Here is a 23,155-nt window from a genome sequence, read left to right as displayed (position 1 = left end):
ATCAAATAGGAAACAACTGCCTTGATTAATTTTGAGGCAGCAAAATTAATCAAACAGCAAACTGTATAGTTCTTGATTTCCTCAGAAAAATCTCAGAACCTTTCTTGATTCAAATCCCCTCATGGAGTCAATACTATCTTGGAGAACTGACATAAATACTTGTGTGTCCTTTAATTTTGTGACCAGATATGTAAAGCTACTCAAACAAACACAGGGAATGTAGAGCAGAGTCAAATTCATTCCTCTCCTCAACCCACACACAACTCTCCTTTCTGCAAGCATGAATCACATAGCAGATGGTCAGCAAATATGCTTTCATTAATTGATACTGTAACAGTGGTCCACTTCACCTTTTGAATATAGCCCCGAGGCTTATTTTTAAAAGGGACTTGTTTTCCTTTCCCTTTTCTCCCTCTCCCCCCACTAACCTGGGGGTGGGGAACAAGATTACCTTGAGTTATCTGTGCTCCACAGGAAGGAGATGTCTGCCAGAGAATCTAGGAAGTGAGTATTTCCCAAATTAACAAGTGAATGTTATCATACCATCAGGGTGCCTTGGGACCCCCTGTCAGGGCACACCTGGAATTTAACCTTTGAAGAGCTCCTTTAAAATCCCCCTGTTCCTCCTAATAGGCAGAATCTCGGCCTCTGGGACAGGAGTTCCCTGTGTTTCTCCTTTGCTAGCAAAGCAATAAAACTTCTTTTTTTTTTTTCTCAAAACTGTCCTTGTTATTGAATTGGCATCCAGGACAAGGACCGAGCTTTTGGTTACAATACTACAGAGTGAGTAGTACCTGTCCTAGTTTATGCTTGTCTGTCCTGACTGCTCAATGGGATTTAAGTCAGGAAGTGTTTTATTTCTTGTGAGTCACCCATAATATCTAGCAGATCTGATATAAATCAATCAACCAGTAGATATTATAACAGATCTTAACCAAACAAATGTATGAAAAATGCTGAGACTGGTGCTTCATAATTGCTTATATATCATAATTTTCAACATTTCTTGAAGGCTAAGAAAGTTCTTGGCAAATCCAAGATTGCTACTCTCTGCCAAATTTCTGGTTTGCTATATGTATTCTTTAAATCTATTATTTGGCAGCTACATATTTAGCAATGCTTTATATGGATGCATATCTCATACATATGACATTGAACTCAGAAGATTTCAAAGTCTTACCACAAACCTAATGGATAATCTACTCAAGTCTAGCTATACCAATGGAAAAAGTCATGATCTGCAATTGAAAATGATGATTTTTCAGCCCAAGGAGGGTGACTGATTCAGAAAGTACATCTAGTTGTGCAAGGTAATCCATTATGTAGATAGGTCACACATGGGTAACTGAAAATTGACTTCTGAGGCTGTACTTATGCAACTCCAAACTAAGGAGCTTTAAAAAAAATTCATAAAATTTTGACCTGACAATAAAATAGCTATGTTTTTTATTTATTTTTTTAATTTGTTTTTTTACTTGTATACGGATACAATGCCTTTATTTATTTTTTTGTGGTGCTGAGGATCGAACCCAGTGCCTCACACTTGCTAGGCAAGCACTCTACCACTGAGCTACAGCCCCAGCCCCAAAGTTTGTCACTTTTTTTTTTTTAATGGACTTTATTTTATTTATTTATATGTAGTGCTAAGAATTGACCCTAGTGTCTCACACATGCTAGGCAAGCACTCTACCACTGAGTCATGACTCCGGCCACCTGTTTTTAAATCATAAAGGCAGCCTTCCTTTTGCATAATACATATTTTATTATTTATGCATTGTAATTTATATATGTAATATATACTTTTGCACATATATTTTTTTTTTCTGTAAGAAAGTTAATTTATTTGGTGATTGGGAAATCCATTTGTCTTTGGTTAGCCAGGTGAAGGCATTCCACCATATCCTGAAACCCCTACTTTATCCATGAATTTACTAATAATTCTAGACTATAATCTCATATAATCATTTTCTTAGTCAAAAACCAGAAAGTCTTAGAGCCAAGACAGTGGTCTACTACAAGACCCATTATGCTTTAATTTAAAAAGTAGTGGAAATAAAGGTAGGGGAACAACCTTCATGGCTGACTTTTCTTTTGGGGACAGATTTCATTTGCTTCCCTAAATAATATCCAAGTTATTTCCACAACTATATGTAGGTTTTGTCTATTAAGTAATACTTGAAGTAATGAAGTCTTTATAACAAAAGGCATTATGCTATGATTGTGGGGAAAGAGTAAGAAAAATATTTGAGACTTTTATGTTAAGAAGAAAATAATTGTAGCTTAAGCTGCAGATCAAAAATATACTGAATGCACAAAATTAGAATAAAAATAGTGTAACCAATTTTGGGGAAATATTCTAAGATAGTTACATTAGTAACTAGTTTAACAAAGTGACTCCAAATTGAGCTGAACATTTGAGGAACAAATAAGAATGTATAGTGATAATCACATATAATTTTTGACACAAAAATAGAAAATATCTCATATTTTCTTGCTTATTCATGGTTGCAATTCAGTTTGGACTCATTCTGTCTTGATTTGGCTAAGAGAGTCCAGAGATATCCATGGATTTATAACTGTCTGTGACTTTCTTCAGTTATTCTGTGTACTGGAAATTGCCTATCTACTCTGCAATATTGTGCTTAGTTAGCTCCATTCTCTATGCCAGAGTGATTAGGGACGGAGGTCTTCAGAAGATTCAAATAATAGCTGTCAAGTAAATGTAAATAAGAGAACAGAAAGTAAAATCAATCTTTCTGGGTCAATACAGGTAACCTTAGTGAAAATCAAAGAAATTCAAAGGCTAAATTTATTCAAGAACACATAAGGCAGAACTTGGTGTCATTAGACTCTGCTGAATTTATACATAGTTTATTGTTTATATTATTTCTGAAGCAAATGGCATGCCATTTTTTCTATTTATATGTTGGAGTCCATACACTACAGTTAAAGCCCTAGTGGAATAAAGCATGAGGAGTAGGGGGAATGGAAAGTAAAAGAGAAGGCTAAACAATAAAAGATGCCATTTGATCTAAGTATACATAGTCAACAAAACATTTCACCTATGCATTTTGCTAGTGCTCATAATGCTGGAATTAAGGGCACTAGTTTTTATAGCACCAAATCTTGTTTCAAATGAGCCATTTACAAAATGTGCAGAAGTATAAGCTTAGCCCTCCAAATATTTAAACTCAACATAGACAAAGGTCTAAAGTACTTGGCTCATGGTTTTTTGTTTATTTTTCCCATTTGAAAACTACAAAGTATAAGCCCAGGGGCTTTTCCCATCAATTAGCATTCTGCCAAATGTATCCATCATATAGTTAATTGATAGCACTTGTAGTTTATAAATGTACCCAGATGCTATGGGATGAACGCATTTCATAAATTAAAGGAGCATATGGATGGCACAGAGTAACATTTCATTCTAACTACCCCAAAATCTTTAATATGCAATGCTACATCACTAATTATTTTGTAAATATGTAAACATTTCCCTGGTTGATGTCTTGTTGAGAGATTTTCTTGGCTGTTGAGTCCAAATGCTCTTGTGACCAGCTATTTTATATTAATTCAAAGCTTTTGTAGTTTCATTCCAGTTTGTCCAAAAGGAAAATGTGGCTTAGTCTATTGGGAAACGCTGATTGTGTGAAGTTAATGAAAATATTTATCCTTTATCACTGGGTCATTTTGCTTACTCAACCCTCCAAAGTATAAATATCAGTCCAAAGTTCTGTCTGCAGATCCTTCCTCTTTCTAGAAATGTTAGAGGGAGTTTGCCAAGTAGGAGCATTTTGCTGTTTAGTGGACTTTCCATTAATTTGTAAGGACAGGACATGAAGGAAAGGCTGCAGAAATGCTAAGAAATTCATTTTGTTCTTCAACTCTTAGGAAAATAGTATAAATGACCCAAGTAAATTACCTTAAATTTACTTCAAGGTACTGAAGGCAAAGATTTTTATCCTATCTAGGTCTTGATTCCTTGAAACTAAGATCCAAAAGTAAGGGACATGCAACATAGTAAAATTTCCTTTGGAAAATGAAGATTCTCTCCATATGTAAGGTCCACCAACCAAATGATTAATAAGTGAGCTGTGTGGACCTACAGACAAAACCACATAGATTGAAATATCTTAAATTTGTGTTTTATTTGTACATATTGACAGCATGATTTTGATCAAATTCATTCCTAGTTAAAATTGGAAATTGTGAGTTCAACTAGAATTTTCTAAGAATTATTAAAATCAGAGAATTCAGATTTTTATCCTTTTCCAGTCCTGTGACTTTTCTGGGCAAAGGTTGTACCCAGTACTCTGGAAGCTAAGAGTGATAGAAAGTTTGATGAAAAATGCTTACAGATAATTTCATTTCAGAATTTGAACTGAGTATTGGTCAAACTGAGTCTTCATAATACAATAAAAACTACTTAAATAAAACATTCCAACATTATCTAGACATGAACATCTGTTTAACAGCCAGAAGTAAAGTAATAGTAGTTAATTAGCATAAGTTCTTAATGTTTTCAGAACTGAAATCTTACTTAGAGAAAAATTTTGGTAAACACTTCAGTTGCTTCATCTAAGCTCTAGTAAACACATTTAGTAGTAAGTGCCACATTTATATTAGATGCTACCAACTCAAATAGTAAAATGGCTTAATTTTAATTTTGCTCCTACTTTTCATACACATGACAAGGAAAAAAAGGTTACAAAAACAACACATAAACAAACAATGCACCATTTATAATCTGGTAATCAACTTCTATTCATGGGATTTATTCTCTAATCTATGAAGCATGGACTACTTAATTTAATGAAAAATAGTTGTCACTGTGTACATGACATTCTGTCTCATAATTAAAGGAAGATGCAATCAGAAGCTCCCCTGAAAAGAAAGGCCAAGCTCCCTTCACTATGAATCCCCCCACAGCCCTTTCCTAATATGCGATGCCTTCTGTCTCCCATCTGCTCCACCCCCACCTATTGTCTCCACTCACTGCCAAGCATCCCAATCCCATCTGGCTATATACTCTTGCTTCTGCTGGCTCTAATTCCCATGGGCCGAGGGAATGTTTGAATGCCAAGGCATTTCTGCTCTTCACAAGAATAAGGACTGGCCAGAAGGGTATCAAACAACTCCTCATGAAATTCATACACACATAAACATGCACAAAATCTCTCACATTCATAAACAGCAGTTTTTAGAATTCTCTCCTAAACTAAAAATAATTTTTTCAATGTCTTTAATTCTTTCATCTGGGAAGCACTTTCACAAATTGAAATCCTGCTATCTTTGAAACAATTGAAATTAATATTTCCAAACCATAAACACTTCCATTATCCCAGACATGCAGTTTTTTTTACAGTAAGCACAATTCCTGTAAATAAATGTTACTCAAATATTATCATTATGAATATCACTATTTCCAGTAGGTAATCAAGTTTAATCATTCATCACTAACATTCTCTGTTGTACCAAACATGCATTTAATTCAGATATTCCATCTTTACAAATTCTCCACAGAAAAAATCCCACTCTGCCGCAAAAGCATGCACGGTCAGAATCTAATCATATTTAAGCAAGAATTTCACCAAGTCATTAACAATAATAAAGCAGTCTGGCAAGTATTGAAAGCAGATTTTATTCATGCTTTTACTTGAACCAAGTTAAACATTTACACACACACACACACACACACACACGCACAAGTTTTGTCGCTTTTTTTTTTTTTTTGCCACAAGCATGCTGAAAAACCTCTGAAGCTCACAAAAAGCAGCAGACAAAACTAGAAGCAACCATGCTCAGGGTTTAAGGACATTTTAAAATTTAAAACAGTCTTTCTACATTTCATATAGAGCATGCATAAATCTGACATGCAATCTCCGAGAAGAAATATTTTAATATAAATCATTAAATTAATTTATCCAAATGCATTTGCTCTTATTTTCATTCTTATTGTTTTTAAGCTTCTGGTATCTTAAACCCTGCATGCTGCAGATCTAAGCTGTGCTCAGCAGCGGCTGTGATAGAAGAAGCTACCTGCGAGTTTTCACAGTGCCATCTCATATCCATGTCTGTCTGGCTACCCTGCGTGCTTAGAGCTTTTTTCTTAATTCTTAATGGAAATCCTAGGAAATTTAGTCCATCCTCTGAAATCAATACTGGTGACAGGAGAGCTCCCTGACTCAGTGGGAGATCAAGATGATAAATTGCCTGCGCATCAGCCTGGCCTATCAGTGCCCTGCACACAGATGGGCGAGAAAAGACACAGAAAAGCCTCTATCAGTCACGTGTCACCAAGAAGCCAATGGCTGACGCGCTACTGCAGGAAGGGATGCTGCAGTTCCGTCTGCAGTTGACGAGGCTGTTGGTACGCAGCCCAACCCGCGCCTCGCTCAAAAAGTCTAGGCGGTAGCTGCTGTGGAATTTGCTCCCCCGCTGAGACTGCAGGGGGGACGGGTCCTCCCTCTAAGCCCTTGACTCAATACGTATATTCATGCACAGGGAATTTCCCCCATATTACTTTTAAATCCTTGTGATCATCAAGTAGAAGAGAAACTTTTTTTCTTTTTCTTTCTTAAACACATCCCCTCCTTAAATGCTTGTGTGCTCTCTTTGGGTAATTACCAGGTTTTTGCCTAATATTAAATTAAACGCCTTAAACTGTGCAATTAGCATGCAACCTTCCTAAGTAGAATCTCCTCGAAGCTTTATAATTGTAATTACAATTTTATTTCCAAGTTAATGAATGACATTTTTTTTAATGCCACGTTTATAATGAGTATTTTTATGGGATGATTTTGTAAAGGCAATTATGCAACATTAAGAAATACATTATGCTTTTTGCCCATTAGGACTGTTCCTCTTTAAAGACGATTTAAGTCCCAACAAATATGCTATTTTATCAATCACTAAAAATAAAAACAAGCAGGATGCACATCTTGTTCTCCAAGTCCTGAAGAACAAATATATTATCCAGCGATGGAAATATGTACTTATTTTTTGCCTTTCCCCTGAAATTTACAATAATTCTTTAGTAGCAGGGCTACACATCTGGACTACCATATGGAAATCTATCCTCTTTCACTGGTTATACTCTAATAACAGACATGCATATCTTTTCAAGGTAACTGAGAAGATTTTATATATATATATATATAATGGGGGAGGGGGTTAAAAGTGATGAAACCATAGTGTATTTCAAATGACAATATAAGAGAGATTTTTTTTTTTAAACCCAAAAGAAACACTGACAATCTACAGGAATAAAATTAATATGAGAAAATACCCTGGACATTTTTCTTCATTGATTTCCATTGCCAAATTTTAATAATATTCATACATTTGAAAGGATTAATTCCAATACCTTTTAGAGTCACACAATACTACTTAAAACAATATAAATCTAATAAATACTATGGAAATGTCATAAGTAAATCTTAACAGCTTAGAATGCTGAAATCCCAAAGCTCATTTTGTTTTGATTACTATTTTTTAAACATTGAATCTTGTCAACTGTTGCAAAATTCTTATTTATATTATTTATATTCTTATACTATCAGAAATGATAAACCTTTTTTCAAGCTCTTTAAGATATATGTTGTCTTGTGCCCAATCTATCTGTTTTGCTCATATACTCAATAACATGATCCTTGACAATCAAACTTTATTCTTTTAGAAGAAAAAAAATGAAGGTTTCTCATCAGAAAGAAATAATAATGATAATATAAACTTCAACATTAAACCTACTCATTGCAACATTGTAATAGTCAAAAACTGAAAACCTTCTAAATGGCCATTAATAATGAATTGATCAGATCAAATATGGTATATGCCCTTACAGTCAAAAACCCTGCAGCTGTAAGAAATAATGTAGCAAATTCATATGTGCTTGTATAAAGAGATTTCCAAGATATATTCTTATTTAACCAGAAATTTAAAGCACAGAATTTAAATTGTAAAAAGCAATAAATCACTACACATAAAACACACACACAAACACACACACACACACACACACACCACAAAATGGTTGTATATTTTAAAGAGGAAATTTCCATAAGGACATAAAGTATTGATTAATAGTGGTTAACTCTGAGGAAAAGGACTGATTTTATGGTCTTAGGTTACTTTATCCACAAAGGCAAGCTGGTAAATAAGAAAAGTGAACTATCCTGTTTTAGACCACCCCATATAACAGCTTGCAACCAAGGCAGAGTGGCCCTGTCTCTCTCTCTAGAAATTGCAATTCTTGCTCTCAGGCCCTCACCAAGTGTTTTTGTTTGTAGACTGGGTTTCTGGGAACAGAGTTCTTAGGACCAGCTCCAAGCACTTTCCCTCCTGTGGCTCCAGACATGCTGGTTACGACACTTTGCCAAACTCTTAGTGTTCAGGGTCAGTGCAGTAGGAGTGTACTAGGGCTCAGATAAAGAACCACCTGGAACACTAGGGCACTGGAGAAGTTTAAAACCAATTAGTGTTCTTGTTGACAGGGAACTGTTGACAGGAAGGCAGATTAGGTGGGGGTGGAAGAGAGAGAGAGAGAGCAAGTGCAAAAGAGTGAGCAGACACACACCATAAAAGGAAAGAAAGACAGAGTTTATGGCCATATAAATAACCACATGTCCATGTATATTATCACACACGCTGTGCTCTGTGGTACAGGATAACTTTGCACGTCACTATTCTGTTAAAGCAGGTAGATCTTTACAACTTCAAGAGGTTTTCTGCTTGAATATTCCAATTCCTTCATTTTATATATAATGGATTATGATGCAAAGAGTTTAAATAACTTGGCTTAGATTAAGGCCATTCTTTGTCATTCCAGTCAAGAGATGAGCATGATTTCAGCAAATGTCAAGATGCTTTCACACAATAGCTAAGCTATGGAACCAACCCAGGTGCCCTTCAACAGACGAATGGATTTTTTAAAATGTGGCATATATACACAATGGAATATTACTTGGCCATAAAAAAGAATGATCTTATGACTTACTGGTACATAGATAGAGCTGGAGATTACCATGCTAAGTAAAAAAAATCAATCCCTGGAAAACCTAAGGTCTAATGTTCTCTCTGATCTGCAAATACTAACACACAACAAGGTCAGGGGAGGGAAGAATAGAAGTTCAGTGGATTAGACAAAGAGGAATGAAGGGAAGGGAAGAGGGATAGGAATAGGAAAGACAGTAGAATGAATTGGACATAACTTTCCATGTATGCATAATATGTTAAAAATACACTCTACTGTTATATATATCTAAAAAGAACAAATTAAAAGAAAAAAAATGCTTTCAATCACAAGAATGGGATCCTAATTAAAATAAGTTATACTCCATGTACATATGTCAAAATATACTCTACTGTCAGGTACATCTAAAAAGAACACATTTTTTTTTAAAAAAGATGCTTTCAAAAATCACCATAATTACAAACCAGAATAAGATTTAGAGGAAGGAAAAAGTGATGTCAAATAGGAGATAAAAGGCTCCAAAGTCCTCTCCCTCCACCAGTGAAGCTGGATTAAGGAAATGAAAGCTCTCATTATCAGAGAAGGAGGTTATGGTTCTCAAAAATATTCCAAGGCACATTTATAGGTCAGGAAATACTAAAGGTCAATTTTGAGTATCTCCCTTTCAGAAGAATCTGAGTGGCTGCTGAATTTTTTTTTTTAAATGCAAATTCTCATCTGTATTCACACTAGTCATGCTGAATGGAAAGTAGGATTTAAGGATGATTTTTTAAAGACATTTGCCAGGAAGTAAGCTCCAGTTGAGAGAGGATGTAGTATGGGGAAATATTTGGAAGCTCTTCATTTTTTAAGAAAGTGAAAAATTAAAAACTCATAAAAAATCATGGCACACTGTTTCAGTTTTTTAAAATTTTTATTAATTTTTGTTTCCTTTTCCAATAATGACAGCATTAGTGTAAGGATGTGGCGTATCACAAAACTCCTGTTAATTACTAACTTAATATTTGCAAGTGTGGGTAAGAGGTAGGCATTAATGCCTAAAGAAGTAAAATTCTATATAATCATGTTTTCCCCCCGTCTACTTTTGTGGGTTTTGTTTTTTCACAATGAATTTTTCTGTAGCTATGGGTGCTTTTTGAAAAGCAAAACAAACAAATCATGAATTCTTACAAACTTTTCAATAGCATTATATCCTGGAAATTATGTAACTAATTTTAAAAATAAAGAAATTGAGACTTGGGGGGATTAAATAACATCTGTATTCAAGGAAGATAGCAAATGAAAATCTCCTGATTACATGTCAAATATTCTTTCCAAATCAGAATTATCTCTAGAATAGTTGTTTTCAAAGTTTGTTAAGAACCAGCAAGAAACTTAAATACCTGGATTTCTCAGCACTTCTCAGGAGCCTGATTCTCCCTCTGAAGGATCCCAAGCAACCGCACTGGTAACAAGCTTCCCATCTTCATACTTGAAGAACCTTAGATAGGGTTCTAAGAGTTTCAAAATCAAAATTCTTCTTCAGGAAAAATCATATAATAGGATTTCTAATGAATCAAAATGGGAAGAACTTTCTTAAGATAAAAAGAAAAAGTGGTAGGAGTGTTCATTAAGAAAGAAACTGGAAGAGAGAGCAGTTTCACAGAAGAATGGAAAAATGCAAATAATATAGAGTCATCCATTAAGGGATAGTTTACCCAATTGAATTTTATAAAGTATATTTTAGTTGAACATATTCTTAAGCAAGCACGATTAATGTACATAGAAGAAATGAAGAAATGTGCAAATAGTAGCATTTTGAATGGGATGACCCTTTAATACCCATAGATAATACATCGTACTTAGTTGAATTGATCTCTGCCTTCTTTCTGCCATTAGAAGCAATGAACGTGTAGATAGATATCCAGGTAGGGGCATTTTGTATATCCTAGGAATCTATTTGTACTGAGAGATTTTCTTAGGATGACTTTCTAGACCTCTCAAGAGAGGTAAGCTTTTCATCAGTACCTGATGAAATCAGATCAAAGCTTGCTCAATTGTTTGAAAAATAAATCCACCCAGAAAGAAATTCCCAATCCATGACATGCATGATGGATCACAGAGATGAAGCAAGAGTAGATTGTGGGGGCTGGGGATATAGCTCAGTTGGTAGAGTGCTTGCCTTGCAAGCACACGGCCTTGGGTTCAATACCCAGCACTGCAAAAAAAAAAAAAAAAAAAAAAAAAAAAAGAGTAGATTGTGTAGGAATCCTCTTGTCATTATTTTTTTTTTTTTCCTACTTGGTTTTTAGATGGGAAAACTGAAGAGCAAAGTTTAATTACGCTAAACACATTTCAGATTAATCTCTTTAGTATTTCCACTGCCAGTCCCTAAATTCCCCCCCCCTTTTTTTTTTTACATTTCTCAAGCTATTTGACATACTCATGTTTCTCTTTGACAGAAGGATGATGAATTGTTCACTTTGATTCAACATGGAGACCTGAAGGACAAGGTTAAGAAGGAACTGATTCTTTCAGGATAGAGTGACAAGACAATGCCTTCTTCCAAACAGAAGTGATTGCCCAAATATTTTTGGTGGCTGATTGATGAAAAGCACTAATCAAAAAAGCCAGAGTCCAATTGGTAAAGTTGGTTAGAAGGAAGAGCCGGGAGGGGGGAAAAGGAAGAAAGGAGGGAGGGAGGGAAGAAAGTATAAAACCTTACATGTATTCAAGGTATGTTAACAAACCACAGGAGAAATGTTGTCTCAGTGAGTATAACTTGTCAGGACTTATCAAGAATGAGTCCCCGATACCTCCCCTCACCCTTGAAAATGGGTCACAAAATAATGTCTTAAACAACAAGAGTGGCAAAAGAGGCACCAACACAGTAAACTGCAGAAGCCTCACAACCTTGCGTGTGAACACAAGTATGCAGAATCCATATGTTTACTTATCAGGAGTGAATGTTGTCAACATCCATTAACAAAACTGTGAAACACCAGCTAGACACAAAGCTCAGCTCAGACCCAATATAACAGATAAGAAAATCAGTGACCAGAAGCAATTTCATACATGCACAAAAATAAATAGAATGTGCCATGAGAAAATTCCAGCAGGCAGATGTATCTATTTCATGTGGACTCAAATGTTTTATAGTCATGGTTTCCCAAATTTCAGGTACCTTAGAGTTAGGATGTTTATTTAAAAAAATTGCCATTTCTGGTTTCACTATGATCTATGGGATTATAACTAGGGATGGAGATTTTTTTAAAAATGCATGCTTACCATGTAGTTCACATGATTCTGCTGTAGGTTTTTTGGGACAGTGCTTTGAGAAACTCTCCTGTGTATATCCTCCTGCCATTTCTGGTTTCACTATGATCTATGGGATTATAACTAGGGATGGAGATTTTTTTAAAAATGCATGCTTACCATGTAGTTCACATGATTCTGCTGTAGGTTTTTTGGGACAGTGCTTTGAGAAACTCTCCTGTGTATATCCTCCTCCTCTCCTCACTTCCTGTCCAATGATGCAGGCATTGGATATGCTGGATCATCCAATTAAACTGCTAAAGCATAATGTCTTTCGTTTTGGGTAACTGACTTTGATGATACAGAGATAGATTAGGAATGATGGGATGGATGGAATCTGAAAAGATTTCCTGAAACAGGTTACATTCAAGTTGGGACTTGAATAAGAGTAAATTTAATTTGTTAAAACCTTAGGAGGCCTAAAGGCGCTTTTCTGTAAACATTTTGAAATTTGTTATATAATTAAGTTACTTTTTCTTTTCAAATAGAGTGTCTAGCAATACCTGTCACAAATATGAAATGGCAATGAGTACTAGCTGAGTTTGTAAATGGTCTGACCACGGGAGAGTAATATAATTAAAAAATAATGTTCCCAACCCCATCACCTTGATAAAAATATTTTGTGACTGTTGTTGATGCTGCTGTGATTTTGATTTTATATCCTTCTTCATATTATTTGTATATATACAAATTTTTAGATAGCAGTAGTAATAAAGGTATTTTATTCTGTTTTATGAATTAATATGATAGCATACATTTTCCATCTGGTTTAAAATACATTATTATTCTAATAGCAAAAGATTCAATCAAAATGGTGTATTATGACTTACACAACTATTTTCTATATTTTAGATATTAAACACATTTCTATTTCATATTTCTGCTATTATAAATAAAACTTTTTTCCTTTCATATTTTTTTCAGAGCATAAATTCCCATAAGTGGAATTACTGGGCTAAAGATGTATGTGTTTTTATAGATCTTGAAACAATCTGCCAAACTACTTTTCAAAAGGCTTGTTCTAATTTTCACATTGTCTCCAGGATGCTATGTTCTATTACATCTTCATTGGTGTGAACATGTTGTCTTTTCTATCTGGGGATGCCCTTTTCCCATTTAAAAAAATTCCGGTACACTCCTACACGATGTTATACCAAGCTCAAATGCTATTCTTTCTTGCAGCCTTCCCAAAGCCCCTAGGCAGAGTTAGTCATTATTTCCATTGTGCTCCCATAGTACTTTGTAATACTTATCAAATCCTTTTGGGTTTGTTGTAATTGGTGTATTTCTTTTTCTTCTTCCTAGATAATTAGCAATTCACGGGGTGAGCCTCTATCCTCTTTATCTTTGGACCTTGACTTCTGGCATAAGATCTGATTATACTAGACTTTCAATAAATGCTTTTAAGTCAATGAGGAATGAATGAAGGAAAGAAGGTGAGAATGTGATGCTTATGTCCAAGTCTATGACTCTATGTTTGGGTAAAAATGCCTTCTTTCCTTAACTCCCTTGAAGACCATCATGCTAGCAACAGATGTTATCTTTATAGGTCTTTTTCATAATATTTATATATTTTGTAGGTATATATTTTTATATTTTTTCTGATCTACTTTTGGGTCTAGATGGCACAATTTTGTGACATGCTGTGAATAAAATCTGAGTCCTTTAAATAATGACTTTCGGGTACCTGGGAATCAGAAAATGTCTCTTTCTAGTTTAAAAAAAGCAGTTCTTGTGAATTAAAGGTTAGGATTAGTGAGCAGGATTAGAAACCACCTGAGGAGAATATAGTATGTACATGGCACCATTGTAGAGGGAATAAAAAAGTAAAAATAATCACTGATAGTGAATGTCATCAGTGATTATCCTTCATCTTATATAGCTTTATGTATTTTGATGCATTTAAACATGCTATTTCATTTTATCCTCATCAAAACCTAGAAAGGAATACAGACAAAGCCAATATATCATAACTAATTTGAAAGATAATCTAAAGCATAGAAATGTGGTTAGCAAGTAGAAAAATCAGAACCAGGATTCACATATTCAGAGTCACATTTCAATCCTCATTCTAATGAAATCACTAGCCTTGGTTGAAATTTGTTAGTCAATTAACCAAACTGAGAAAATTAGATTTGAAACAATTTATACCTGACTGGTGTTTAAAAGACAACTAAAGATAAGCTTTGCTAGCAAAGAAAATATTTTTTTTTTCCCCAAAGAATCTTTATGAATTATTCAGTATGAAAACAAAGGTCTCTTTCTGAAGTCAGTGACAAATGGAGGGAAGCAGCCTTCTAGAGCAGTGGTTTCTAGAGCCCTGTACTCAGGAACATATTATACTGGGTCATTTGTTTGCTTAGTTATTCAATTATTCAATTGATACATGTTATAGAATAAAAGACCCAGAATGGCCAAAGCAAGTCTAAGTCAAAAAAGCAATGCTGGAGGCATCACAATACCTGACTTCAAATTATACTGCAGAGTTACAGTAACAAAAACTGCATGGTACTGGCATAAAAACAGTCACATAGACAAATGGTACAGAAAAAACAGACAAATCCACTCAGCTACCTGATCCTTGACAAAGATACCAAAAACATACATTGTATAAAAGATAGCCTGTTTAACAAAAGGTACTGAGAAAACTGGTTATCCACATGTCGAAGAATGAGACTCAACTCGTATGCTACACAAACTCAAAATGGTTCAACAACAGAAATTAGACCAAAAACTCTGCAACTCTCCTACAATGTAGGGTCAGTACTCTAGCCTTTTCAATAGGATCCTCTAACTCAGAAAATAATGCCAAGGGGGAAAAAAAAAGGAAAGAAAGAAAATAGTGCCAAGAGTTAATAAATAGCAGATGGCATCAAATTGAAAAGTTTCTGCACAGCAAAGGAAACAATTATAAATGTGAAGAGAAAACATACAGAATGTGAGAAAGTCTTTGCTAGCTACTCTCCTGACAGAGGATTAATATCTAGAATATAAAGAACACAAAAAACTTAACTCCAAAAAAAAAAAAAATGAATGTGGAATAGAATTAAACAGACACTTCTCAAAGGAGGAATTACAAATGACCAATGACAATATGAAAAAAAAATGTTCAACATCATTAGCAATTAGGGCAATGTAAATCCAAACTACACTGAGATTTCATCTCATACCAATCAGAATGGCAGTCAACAAGAACACAAATAATAATAAACGCTGAAGAGGATGTGAAGAAAAAGGAATACTTTCACCCTGTTGGTGGGATTAATTAGTAAATTAGTAAAACTACTATGGAAATCAGTATGGAGTCTCCTCAAATACAAGGCATGGAATCACTATATGACCCAGCTATACCATCCACTCCTTGGTAATTATCCTAAAGAATTATAATAATCATACCATAGTTATATATGCACATCATGTTTATAGCAGCACAATTCACAATAGCCAAACTATGGAACCAGCCTAGGTATCTATCAGTAGATGAATGAATAAAGAAAATGTGGTATACATACACAATGGAGTTTTATTCGGCCATAAAGAAAAATGAACTTATGTCATTTGAAGGAAAAAGGATAGGTGAAACTTGAGAACATTTTGTTAAGTAAAATAAGCCAAACTCAGAAGGTCATGGGTCGTATATTTTCTCTCATATGTGGAAGCTAGAGAGGAAAAAGAAAAAGAAAGTTGGTGGGGCAGTATCTCATGAAAATCAAAGGCAGATCAGTAGAGCAGAGGAAAGGAATCAAGGGAGGAGAAAAGGGAAAGGGGAAATACAGGGAAATGATATTGGTGAAATTATATCATTATATTGTGTAATGTATGAGAATGTAACAACCAGTTCCACCATTATGTACAACTATAATGCACCAAAAAATATTCTAAAACAATTATTTTGGGTAAAGAATATCATGTTAAGTGAAAAAAACCAATTCCAAAAAACCAAAGGCTGAATGTTTTCCCTGATAAGTGGATGATAATTCATAATGTGGGTGGGGGGGTAGGGGTGAGAGAAGAATGGAGAAACTTTAGATTAAGAAGAGGGAAATGAGAGTAAGGAGGGGGCGGGGTATGAAAGATAGTGGAATGAGACAGACATCATTACCCTATGTACGTGTACTATTACATGAATGGTATGAATCTACATCATGCACAACTACAGAAACAGAAATTTGTGCCCCATTTGTGTACAATACATCAAAATGCAGTCTGTAAAAATAAATAAATAAATAAAAACAAAAATAAGAATACATGGTACAGCCTAACTAGGAACAAGGAATTGTGGGAAATAGGGATATATATAAAGGAGTCCTTCCCAAGAATACACACACACACACACACACACACACACACACACATACACACAAACACAAACATTCTAACACAGTGCCCACAGAAGTCATATGTGCCACCAAGTTAGTAATCTTTTCTGACATTCAGATAGGGCAACTTCTAGGCCCACATCCTGTACTGAGTTCCACCAAAAGAAGAATATGAGGACATATGGATTATGTTGTTGATTTTGTGACAGTACAAACCATCTAATTCACCTGTTTTGGTGCGTCCTTTTCTGTAAAATGAAAGGATTGAGTCAATTTTATCAATCAAATGCATGTCTTATTTGGCTATGGGAGAGTAACTTAGTGGGGAGGGCATAGGCAGTAAAATCTGGCAGATCTGGCTTCATGACCTAAGTATAGGGCTAAGATCAGCTTGTAGCTCAACTTTTCAAGTTCAGGTTATTCATCCATGAGATGAGCTGGCAATATACATGTTTTCAAGTTTTCCATGAGGAATAAATGAAATAATATGTAAGACTTCGCAGGAAACTGGCATATATTCAATGATCAAATCATTGATTATAAGAAGTCGCTTTTAGGCATGGCATAGACGATTTCAATTCTATAATTATTCTATGTAATTTATTTTTGACATCTCTCACTCCTGTGGAAACAGTGTTTTAAATTTAATGAAGGCCAAATGCTTTGGCTTAGTAAATAAAATTCTTAGAATTTTCTTCCTTTGCAAATTATGCATAGTTTCACGCAAAGACTGGGAAAGATGGTACCTTTCATTTGCAATATACTTGATTTTTGCCTGTATTTTAGAAAACTCTAGGCTTTATTTCAGTTATTGTTTGTATGTGAACACTAGTTAGATCAATCGAAACCAATGAAGTCATTAGGGTGCTTTGAGTTTAGTCACTTCTATAAATACTACAGATTGCTTTAGAGATTCTCAATTTCACTTCCACCTTGACACCTAGGATACAAGGAATTTACAAGCATGACTCACTCACATGCACAATCCCAGCAAGCTGGCTACAACCTCATCTTCCTTTTCACTTTAGAAGGCATATTGCTACACAAGTGAGAGTGATGTTTTCATGGATATAATCTTGAATCTACACTGCTTGCAATTTGAAACAAAACAGCTAATTCACTCACTTTAGATGTTGAGCCATTGTTAGTAATGTGTTATTTACAACACACTTCACATCTAACTGGGATATACCAATATACAACAAATTATGGTACAGGTTCACTCCCTGGCATGACCTCCCAAAATGTATTTGATTTGTGGAACAATCAAAAGCCCAACTACTCTGTGAAGAAAATGCATTATATTCTAGAAACCACAACCATGAAAGAATAAAATGATCCAGTATTACATATCAAGGATAATTTAAAAGGATGCTTGCTTAATTACATATCTATTGAATCTAAATGAAAGGACAAATTGTCCAGAATCCCAGAAGACACAGCATATGTTTATCATATCCAGTTTAGCATTTCTCTAAAGCAGAGATTCTTGAAAGTTTGGGTCTTAGAGTCCATTTTCTCTTTTAATAATCATTGAAGACTCTAAAGAGACACTTTTTAATACAGATTTATGTATATGAATATTTGCTCTATCAGAAATCAAAAGTGAAAAAGTTATATATTATTAACTCATGAAAAATAACAATAATAAACTCATCAAGGTTAGCACAACTTTAAAAATAACTGTATTTTTAAAGACAGATTTTTGAATAGAAGAGCATTGCCATACATTTTTTGCAAATCTTTTAGATTTCTTGTTTAATCGAAGACATCTGAGTATTCCTCTCTATTTTGGCCTTCGATCTATCGCAACATCATGTTATATTGCCTATGAAAATCTCCACCATATTGTCACAATAGAATGAGAGTGAAAAATATAAAAAAATGAAAAAAAAATTTAGTATTAGTGTGAAAATAGTTTTGACTTCATTGGAAAGGTCTTACAATCCCCACTCCCAGCCTTGGCCACTCACCATAGTTTGAGTTCTATTCTAAAGTTCATATAAAATTTAGAAGCTAGATTCATTAGTACATTTTAGTATCTAATTTATATCTATGTGCTACTTTCGTTTCCCTAATAGAAAGTTTCCTGTTGGATAAGACTACATCTCACAAAATTTTTATATCATTTACAGCACATAGTAGGTCTTCCTGGAATCATGGTATATATTAGTATGTGATATTGATTAATTGAACCATAGATTTATTGAAACCCACAATTTCTTATGGTCCCTTTAATGACCTTTAAAACATGTGATATAGTAATAGTTATACAAGTTTACCAAATTTTGAGCCCATTATGTTAACATTATATCTAAACAGAAGGAGAATTATATCTGAATTTATTTCATGATAAATATTTTATCTAATTACATTTGAATTTATCCCAGATGAAACATTATGACATTTGAAAGAGACCTGAGATGAGAAATTCTTATTCTAAAGAAGTTATTATTATATTTCTTTTTTCTTTATTTTTGCCCTGATATATCAGTCAGGCAGTATTTCAAGATACAAATCAATTTGTGTATTTAGTTGTAATTTTGCAATTATAAAACAATAGAGACTAATAACATGAAACGCAATGTCAGTTTGAACTGACTATAAGCTATCACTTCATAACTTTATGAATGGAAAGAAAAAAATCACAATGTTATTATTCATTTTATTCGTTCTATCTCAAAATGAGATCCTTTCAGAGACACCCACATACTAATTCAAAAATGAAACACTTATACAATCATCCCTGCTGAATTGTTGCGAAATGGGATGGTTGGGAAAACATATATTAAAGAGTGAAACAGTACTTCTAAATTAAAGGTTTCATTATGTAATAAATAATTTCTTCCACTCGTTCAAAATGGTTCCATTATCTCTTACTCTGGGAAACCCACGGAGAGAGGCTTAGTGTCTACTATTGCCTTGGTAATCGGATAACTGTTTTGACTATTCTGTCAGAAAATAGTATATACTGAATAAAAGGCTGTTTCTGCTAAAATCTGGGTAGATAAAACAAAATTGCTACTAGACTGGGAAACAGAAAAGAGGGGTCATGCATCTGAGGTGCCTCTTCCTTTGTCATGACTCAGAGGACAGCAGATGCCTTTGCCTTCAGAACAGGTCTACATTACCTCTGCTGAATCACAAGCATAAGGCCTAGAGGCCTAGTGGCTCAGAAACAGAGCTCTTTCAGCTATTTCATCCTAAACTAATTTTGCTCTTGACCCACTTAGGTAGAAAAAGGCCCTGAAGCCTGCCTGTCCACCTGCGAACACTTATAATGTATTGAATTATCAATGTACAAGTACATTTGGGAAACAAGGGATGGGGGAGATTTATGGATGATTAATATTTGAACTGTAAAACATGTGTCTGAGATTGTAATTATTAATAAACATTAGTTGACGCCATTATGCATCATTATAGCAGAGTTAATAAGAAATCTAAATTGTAAGCTCTGAAACTAAAAGTATTAAAATTAACAGGAAAAGCACATTTACTATCAATTGGAAACCATATTCCACAGCAATCGGGTAGGTATTCCTATTACCTGTTCAAATGCATTTTGTAGAGGGAACTTTGAAACACTGCCCAGCAGAATGAGGTAGCCAGAATTTAGATTACTCAGTTGGAATTCTGAATAATTGCAATTGCATGCTATTTTTAGTTTATGAAAGCTAAGACTGTTTAATTCTTAATAAGCAGGTAGGTATCTCCTAATTGTACTGTGAAAAACAAAATTCAATGATGTGTGTGCCACTTGCCTCTGAAAAGCAAACAAATAACTTATATTGTTGGGTTGGGTTGTGATTCATCAAGTGGAACATTGGGGTCTTTGGGTCAAAGATTCATATTGTAAAATCACAAATCTAAGGCTTATTAACTTTCCATGTAGAAGGATCAAACAAATCATTCATCAGAGTTGTATTGGGTCTACCAAATGGCATGTCAATTTAGGACTCTGCAGATACAGTAATAACAGCCTGCTGCTGTAATGGAATCCATCTTCTAGTTAGAGGCAGAAAACCAACAGTCAACCAACTAACCACTGTCACTATTCTCCCACCATATTCCACATTTTCAGTTGAAGCCTGAGTTTAACCATTGCAGCAAGGGAGAACATCCACCATAGAGAGCCACAGAGGGTCACAGGAAATGGTGCTATTTAATAGTTTGGGCATACATTAGGTGGTTCCGGGAGAGTTTGAGAAAACAGGGATTTGTCCTGGATTGGATGCTGTCAGGAAGAATAATCCTAGTAATTCTAGGACTGGGCATCTCAATAAACCTCATCTATAGAAAGAGTCAACTAGAATGAGGACAAAGCTATGACTGGAAGAGAAGTAGAAGACATTTTTTTTTTTTTTTTTTTTTTAACTAAGAGGTGGTTCAGCATAAACCTTGATGACCTTAAGTCATTGACATTGACACTGTAGATACAACACCAAAAGCATGATCCAGGAAAGAATAATTGGTATATCAGATTGTTAAAGAAAAAAAAAAACAAACAAACAAAAACAAAGCGAAACAAAATATTTGCTCTGTGAAAGACCCAGTCAAGAAGATGACTAGGAGAAAATATCTTCAAATCATATCTGATAAAGGACTGATATTCGAAATATACAAACGACCCTTAAAATTCAACAATTAGAAATAAAACAAAGAATAGGCTCAAGATCTTAAGAGATACCTCACCAAATAGAGACAGATGGCAATTAAGCGTATGATAGGACCAAAGATAGACATATGGCAATTAAGCTATATATCATATGTCATCAGGGAAATGCAAACTTAAACAACAATGAGACACCACTACATACCTAATGTTCTAAAATGGAATGCTGAACACCAAATGCTGACAAGGATGTGGAACAACAGGAACTCTCAATAATTGCTGGTAGGGATGCAAAATGGCATAGTCATTTTGGAAGAGAGCTTGGCAGTTCCCTACAAAACTAAAAATACTCTTACCATATGATCCGGCAATCACACTCCTTGGTATTGATGCAAAAGAGCTGAAAACTTAGTTCTCTATGAAAACCTCACATATATATTAACCTACTCAGGAAGCACTAGGAAAGCCCACTATGGTGGCCTCCTCATTAATGCCTAAGTAGGCTCATTACTGGAGCTCAGACGTGGCCTCCAACATGAAGAATTAGACTCCAGCAGAAAAGCCAGAGCCACCATGACACACTTTCTTTTAACATGGAAACCAACAGTTCAAACTATTATCATGTGTAGGCAGAACAGAATATAAGTAGAAGGTTGGTTTCTTTCTTTATTTCTTTCTCTCTTTGTGTTTTGTCATGTTTGAAGTAAAATGACCAATAAAGAAACAGAAAAAGAGTCTATTAAAGGAGGCTTTGCTTGCACATGTCCTTGAAAGACTTTAAAGGAGGAATTTCAGCTCACAGAAATTCATAGATAACAGTGCACCCAGGTATGAAGCCTGGGTAACCAAAGTTTTTATTGAATTCAACACACTTAGTCTCTTATAAGTTAGAATTACTTTTAAAAATAAATGACTCAGATTTCACATGGTCACAACCTACCTGTGGCAACCTCAAGTCCTATACACTCATCACCATTTAGGGAACAATTTCAAGGCAACAAAGACAGAACATGGTGATCCGAAGGCCCAGAGGCAAACTTGCAGCTGCTAAGAAAATGCTCTTGGCCACTCAGACTCATTCATTGTCATTCAAAACAATTATTGGATGATATGGAGAGCCACAAAATACTCTGCTTTGTGTAAGGCAAAGGTGAGAGTGAATTTCTAAAAGTTAATAAACATGTTAGCAGTTTTCTTTCACTTTGCTCATAGCACCATGGAGAAATCAGTGAAGTGTAAGAAACAGGATTCTGTCACACCAGTGCCTCACATTCAATGCTGCAAGAGAATGAAATATCGACATATTTAGGTGTCGTTCTCATAATTTCACCCAACTCAAAGGGATGACTGAAACACTCTTGGGTAACATGAAAACACCTGAGGAAGGGAGAGAAAATGATCACTCTTTCCAATCTTCTTCACACCTTTTGATTTCTGATAGCTAGGGATAACATTTTTCACAGTGATTGAAGAGGGTGGTAACATCTGTCAGATCTGTAGAGTCAAGACATGAAACTCAATTTTAAGATTTCAGTAGAGGAGAAAAATAGGAGAAAGGTAACATGGTTTCCTCCAATTAGATAAGCAGGAATAATCAAGTGAAATGAATGCTTAAGAAAACGTTATCCTGGAATTTTTAAAAACTGAATTTTCCATTTTAATAACATTGTCATATGTAATTACCGGAGTGTTGAAATTTTGTTTTCTGTTTTCTGAGTGCTAACTTTGTCTTCAGAGAGACAACAAAATCTTTCAAATTGTAATCATATTAAAAAGTGGTAGAGCCTGGTACTTTCTACACATAATTTTCCACAATCAATATATCTGAAAAAAGGGAAGGGAAAGAAATAACCTGTGCTTCAAGTATAGTCAACACCATGCTGGATAATAAAAGATTTAGAAAGCCTGACTGCATATCCCTTAAGTCTCATGACTGCCAAAATGATGTGATAATTT

The 23,155-nt window shown here is 34.7% G+C and overlaps 1 protein-coding gene across 38 annotated transcripts in view; it reads right to left on the bottom strand.

The window, feature by feature from the left end:
* Positions 1-23,155, bottom strand: part of Nrxn1 (neurexin 1) — a 1,060,789-nt gene that overhangs the window by 45,923 nt on the left and 991,711 nt on the right. For 2 of the 38 annotated variants that reach the window (XM_047522031.1, XM_047522032.1), the window contains exon 1: positions 6,040-6,237. The exons of the other annotated variants lie outside the window; for them this stretch is intronic. In XM_047522031.1, coding sequence (XP_047377987.1) covers positions 6,040-6,072 — 33 coding nt within the window. In that variant the 5' untranslated portion in view covers positions 6,073-6,237. Of the gene's footprint in view, positions 1-6,039; positions 6,238-23,155 lie in introns of those variants that run through there. 38 annotated transcript variants of the gene reach the window in all.

The sequence above is a fragment of the Sciurus carolinensis genome, chromosome 13, assembly GCF_902686445.1.
Source record: "Sciurus carolinensis chromosome 13, mSciCar1.2, whole genome shotgun sequence".
Taxonomy (NCBI): domain Eukaryota; kingdom Metazoa; phylum Chordata; class Mammalia; order Rodentia; family Sciuridae; genus Sciurus; species Sciurus carolinensis.
Note: the sequence above shows the minus strand (reverse complement) of the source record. Positions and strands in the feature narration are given on the sequence as shown.